Source organism: Mercurialis annua, linkage group LG5 (genome assembly GCF_937616625.2).
Source record: "Mercurialis annua linkage group LG5, ddMerAnnu1.2, whole genome shotgun sequence".
Taxonomy (NCBI): Eukaryota; Viridiplantae; Streptophyta; class Magnoliopsida; order Malpighiales; family Euphorbiaceae; genus Mercurialis; species Mercurialis annua.
The window spans coordinates 53,387,321-53,393,320 of NC_065574.1; the positions used below are offsets into that span (position 1 = coordinate 53,387,321).

The window sequence follows — 6,000 nt, forward strand, 5'->3', positions numbered from 1 at the left end:
CCTCCTCGCCTGAGACGAGGAGCTGCTGCTCCGGTGAGCAGCTCCTCGGTTCCGAGGAGTGACGAAGAGCATCTGCTCCTCGTTAAGAACAGACCCAGTTGGGTCTGTTCTTCCTTGAAGGGAGTGTTTCTTCCTTAAAGGAAGAACAAACCCAGCGCCGGGTGTGTTCTTCCTTTAAGGAAGAAACACTTCCTTAAAGGAAGTGGAGACCCAGCGTGGGTCATATTCACGCTGGTACTGTAGTAGATAAATTTGAGAGGGAAAGAGAAATCACTTTTGAATTTGCTGATTTATTGCGTGATGATTTTGTTGAAAAAGATCGAAGCCGCGATATTTATTTCACTCAAAATTGGGTCTCTTTACCTGGTGTTATAGAGGTGACTCACGCTGAGTCTCCTCTTCTTTTAAGGAAGAACGTTCTTCCTTAAACGAAGAACAGACCTAGCTGGGTCTGTTCTTCAAGCTCCTCGTTTTTGCGAGGAGCAGATGCTCCTCGTTACTCCTCAGAATCGAGGAGCTGCTGCTCCTCACCGGAGCAGCAGCTCCTCGCCTGATACTTATTATTTTTTAAAAAAATAATTTTTTTAAAGATTAGAAAAGTTTTAAATTTAATCTATTTTAATTAAGATGAGTTAATATTTAATTATGGTCAATTAATATTTAAGTGTGATTAATTAGAGTTATTTGTGAGTTTTATAAATCGCACTCTCCAATTAAGGTGCCACGTCAGCAAAAGAGCCTTTTTGAGCCGGTTTACACAAATTCAGGGTATAAGTGATCCGGTTTTCCAATTTTGGATTTTTTTGATACTTTGACGCAAGTTCGGGGGTGAAAGTGATCCTTTGTTCAAATATAATTTTAGTTTGAATGGATTAAGAGGTTTTAATTTTGTATAAAAATAGGGAAAAGGGCAAAAGAGTAAAGTGTAGGAACGGTGGATAGTAAAAAGGGGCGGTATTTAGTAATCCAAATAAAAAAAATGAATTATTTTTGAAACCGGAAAATCAAATGCTTGTGATCTTTACTCCTACAATTTCTCACTCAGCCTCTAACCTAAAAAGTATGCCCGTCGTGCCATCAATCACGCGCCTGAACTAGCTCGATAAAGAGTTCTACCGACGCTGCTTCTGCTCGATCAGCTCGTTCGTCCGCGGCTCTTCCAATTTTTCTGCTGCTCTTCGAGTTCTGCCGCTGCCGCTACACTTCCGTCGCCGCTGCATTTCTGTCGCTGCTTCTCTACTCAGGTAAACGTTTTAACTTTGGTTTCTTTTTAACGACAATGGTGTAATTGGGGGGCTATGATTTTGCAAATTTTATAAGAAATTGATGATCTCTCAAGAATTAAGGATGAATTTAACTTCTTTAAATTCTAGTATTTAGGGTGTATTCATAAATGGCAAGCTAGTTGAACTTCAGTTTGATAGTAAAATTAGATCAGCTAAATGGCAAGCTATCCTTTGTTTGTTTCGGTTTGTGTTTCGTTCATTTAGCTGCTAAACGAGCCTAGCTCATGTACGTTCGTTTAGCTGCTATTATCAATGATGCCCTTTTTGCTGTTCATTCTGTTTCGAATCTGGCCGCAGTTTACGTTTACATTAATATAAGCTAGATCAATAATCTAGTTCTTATTAGTACTCTTAGTTACTAATTAATACGTTTCAATAGTTGGAGACTTAGCTAACTTTAATTTTATGCATACTTCAAATTTTAGTCTGGTTTAATCGATATGTAGTTTTTAGTAGAAGGGCTAAATGGAGATGATGATTTATAACAAAACAGTGGCTATTGTTTATCACCAGCTGTTTCAGCGAGAAAATCCTTTTTTTTCTTCAGCTTAGTTACTTATTTTTTCTTGAGCAAAATGTTTGTAGTTATTGTGGAGGCAAAATGTTTCACTTTTTTTCTTAAAGAAAATTAGAAGCTCGAGAAGCTTTGATTATAGATGTTTTTTAAGCCGTTTCTATATTTTAAGCTTGATGTTATAAGATCAAACAAGCAGCACAAAGAAAGCAGCATTAAATGGCAAATGCTAATCGAGAACTACAGCGCGATCTTGAAAACAAAGCCAATGATCTCAGTAAACTCCAAAAAGGCAAGCTTCTTTAATTATTCTCCTTCTTTATTGAACTCTACTCTTAACAAATACATAGTTTTACAAATTTCATTTCAAACCAGAACATTTATAGGTCATTTTAACTGCAGAAATTGCAAAGAATCACCAAGTTAGGAAAAAGTACACCGTCCAGCTTGGCGAGAATGAGCTCGTCCTCAAGGTAGTAGTCTCTCTCAGTCTAATTTTGCAGTCAATATTTGCCTTGAGACTGTGTATTGTCTAACTGGTTTGGTAATTAGGAGTTGGATTTGTTAAATGATGGCGCTAATGTTTACAAGTTGATTGGTCCGGTACTAGTGCAACAAGATTTAGCTGAGGCCAATGCTAATGTTCGCAAGAGAATCGATTATATCTCAGCTGAATTGTAAGTTTTTTCATTCTGTCAGACCATTGTGTAGCTGATGATGGATGATCCTTGCTTTTTATAAAAGTATGGTCAGGCTGATATATTTGTTCACTAGCCATGAGCAAATATTAGTATTTTTAGCGTCACATTCATATTACTAGATACAGTTAGATACTTTCATATGCTTCTGTTGGCATTTTTCTATTACTGTTGATCTTCTTGTGATATTGCTTTATCCATTTATTGGCTATGGACTTGTGTTTTTGTACTCTAGGAAGCGACTTGATGCATCTCTTCAAGACTTGGAAGAAAAACAAAATAGCAAGAGAGACGTGGTTTGTATTCTTAATCTTCACATGTTTTTCTTTGTCTGTATTGATTTGTCCTTAATTTTGATCAACAAGGTTGGTAATGCTTCAGTGAAAATTCTAAAATTATTTATTAGTAGTAAATGTTTAGGAGAAAACCCTGTGTTCTTTCTTGGTAAAGGGCTTATTAGAGAGAACATTAGGAACTCTGAGTCTAAAAAACTTAAACCTTACTGAAATTTTCCTTACTGCATTTACATTTTTTGCCCTATACTTAAATAATACAGACACAAATGAGAACTTGAAAACTGCCTACTAGCAATAAGAAAACTTTACAGCATGTTTATAGCTCAAGTGAAAGTTGCATAAAATTGACTTGCATAAACTGAACATAATCCAACTGCCAACTGGTGCTACTTTTACAGCATAAGAAAGTAGACTGCATTGCCAAATGCTTTTATATCTGTCTAATATTTATTTTTCATTAGATAGCGCTCCTTTTTGAAAAGGTTCGGGAGTAGAAATACTAATAAGATGTGGCTTTCATGTTTTATTTAGAAAAGCAATAACAATGAGGCAACTATAACTTAACTTCTGTATTTCACTTCCGCTGCTGTCTTGGAGGTCAATATTGACTTTCAAATTCGATCAGAACTATTTCTATGAGCATGCCTTTGATGATATCAACTGAATACGAATTATTGTTTCCATTACACAAATATATATTAAGTTTGCTTTATTGGTTCAAGATTAATTGGTTATGGCCTTTGGCCAAGGCCTAGTATTGAATATTGATTTACTAGGTCACCTTAAGCTGCTCAATTAGTATGCCTATAGTTGAGCCCCTGATGTTTCTTCAATACTGTTGACATTTACACAAAAGTTGTTTGAGTTACTATTCTTTCACTGTGATTGGCATGCTTACGGAAAAGGTTGAAATATGATTTTAGCAGTAACTTATTTCCAACATTTATTTGATTTAACAATGTCTTAAGGGGTTGTCTTGGTGGTTGATAGTGACAATGATTTTATTTTCGAAATTGTTTGGATGATATGAAGAAGAGATTGGAGTTCAATGGATGTTTGTTTAGTGGGGTTGGTCCATCTTGATTGCAAAATATGCAAGATTTTGGATTAGTGTAATAGAAGAATTGAAGCTTCTTAATCAGTGTATTAGTTTGTTAAACTTGGGAAGCAGCAAACTACTTGTATTGAGTATACTCTTTAAGGGGAAAATCATAAAATATTAAAAATGAAGAAAAGCAACAAAAGCTAAGGGTCAAAGTGTTAAGATATCATAATTAACTTCATACCAGAAGAAAGTTACCAATGTACTTTTAAGTTTTAACTAATGTGATTGACTCTCTGCTTATTAACTTAGTTTGCTGGTATGGCTCAGTGGGAAGTTACTCTTTTAAATTTTTCTCTTGAGTAGTAACCTAAGGGTTTTGGTCTGGTTTATCGGATCAATTCTCTGTATAGTTGCTGCATGGTTTATGCGAAAGGATTATGCACATTATCCCTGGTTCAGGCCACATGGATTATATGTCGTGGGACAACTTGTGGGGTCCAATGCTCCTGTACCGCATTTTATGAACCATCAGAACTAGTCTTAAGAATGTAATTCTGCACAAAAGAATTAAGGTATAGCTGAGTTATCAATTGCTTGTCTTAGGATTGGGATTCCAACTTACTTTCCCCTTTCATGGAATTTGCCTGGCCTAACTTTTTATCATGATCTTTAACACCAACTTGATTTGATTTATTATGCAGAAAATATAGTCCAATCACACTTGATCTCTTTTTGCTGTGTCCTTTAATGTTACCTGTAGGTACTTTTAATTTTCACTTTAACCTAAGATAACACTTGTATGTACACATTATTGTGGTTGATATACTCGTCAACGTGCAACTATAGTGGGTGCTACTGGTAACCCTGTCACTAGTAGGAGTACATTAAGGGTGGTTTGATGATTCCGAGAAAATATGTCGCGATGGCAGCTGGGATTTGGCCATTAAGACTTGCTCTCAACTTGCAGGTTTACCTGTTGAGCATTGGAAATCTTTAGTTCATATAGTGATAATGATAATGATAATAATACTAGTAATATTATTATTATGTTTTTCTTCTCTTCTGTTGATAATTCACATTTTGTTTTTCCTTCTTATACTGGTTGAAGGCTGGGAATTGAGAATTCTACTTGTCCATTTTGTATTATTTGCACCATCTGGTTTAACATGAAAATTTTACGCTCTCTTAATATTAATGTTATATATTTGATGGTCTAATTTTGACGATATTCTTGTATTTCAGGTTCTCAAGTTACAACAAAGGATCCAATCTCTCCAGGCTGGAAAGGCCAAGGCATGATTTGGGATGATTGTTCACTTCTGTTGTTGTTGGCTTCATTAGCTGTAGCATCTCTCCTCAGAGAGTATTTTATAGGTACTATCTTCTTTTTATGAAGTAATGGTGTTTTGGTTTTTCATTTTGAGATGGAAAAATTATATCAGTGGTGCTTTTTTTAGTCCACGAACTTTCAGCTCTTCTTAATTAGTATTTTAACTTTTGAAATCATTTCAAATGAGTGCAAACCAGTCTTGTTATTATAAAGATATTAGCGTTTTGTCAATTTAATTCACGTTGCTGGTTATGTAGTAGTTTGTGTTTCAATTAGTGTTCAAATTGTTGCTGTGTGTCTGTAAATTTCTTGAATCTCTTAAGTCTTCCCTGCATCTTTTCCTATCCCAAACATAATTATATTTAGTTCTATGGCATCTTCAGAAACTGAAATATTAAATTTGCTTATAATGCAAGCAAAAGTTGAAGAATTCTTTGATTTAATTGATCAAAAAAGTGAAAAACTTAGAAATTGGAGCAAGTATGTACTATGAAAGAAACACAGCTTTGTTTTGTAATTACAATCTCATGTTTTTTTTATAGGCTTAACCATCCAAAAACACTCTATTTTTTTTATCTTTTTTTCTGTTTATAGTCCCATGTTTCAAAATTTTCAATTTTAATTCATTTTTTTATTTGTAGCCAGTTTTTAAATTGTAATGGAAATATATGTTCAAATATACTTTTCATATTGCTTCATTTGAATTTTTTATAATAAAAGTGCAAATTGAAATAATATGAAGCGATATAAAAGGTATACTTAAATATTTTTCTGCTTCAATTTGAATAAATAGTTAAACTGAAATTCAAAATTGAAAAATGGATTAAAATT

General features: G+C 34.2%; 1 protein-coding gene across 2 annotated transcripts; it reads left to right on the forward strand.

The window, feature by feature from the left end:
• The first annotated feature begins 989 nt into the window (after positions 1-989).
• Positions 990-5,405, forward strand: LOC126682940 (prefoldin subunit 6). 2 transcript variants are annotated; one of them, XM_050378718.1, is made up of 6 exons: positions 990-1,244; positions 1,973-2,092; positions 2,203-2,273; positions 2,353-2,477; positions 2,734-2,794; positions 5,082-5,405. In XM_050378718.1, the coding sequence occupies exons 2-6, from the start codon at positions 2,020-2,022 to the stop codon at positions 5,136-5,138; spliced, it is 387 nt and encodes a 128-aa protein (XP_050234675.1). In that variant the 5' UTR covers positions 990-1,244; positions 1,973-2,019; the 3' UTR covers positions 5,139-5,405. The 2 variants fall into 2 exon arrangements, with proteins under 2 accessions (XP_050234675.1, XP_050234676.1); XM_050378719.2 differs by having other exon boundaries at positions 2,000-2,092.
• The last annotated feature ends 595 nt before the right edge of the window (positions 5,406-6,000 follow it).

What these genes read in the sequence shown, in the direction of transcription:
- LOC126682940 (XM_050378718.1), top strand. Translation starts at nt 2,020, where the DNA reads ATGGCAAATGCTAATCGAGAACTACAGCGCGATCTTGAAAACAAAGCC. An exon ending in GATTATATCTCAGCTGAATT is followed by an intron (nt 2,478 to 2,733) that starts GTAAGTTTTTTC and finishes TTTGTACTCTAG; the next exon opens with GAAGCGACTTGATGCATCTC. An exon ending in AAAATAGCAAGAGAGACGTG is followed by an intron (nt 2,795 to 5,081) that starts GTTTGTATTCTT and finishes CTTGTATTTCAG; the next exon opens with GTTCTCAAGTTACAACAAAG.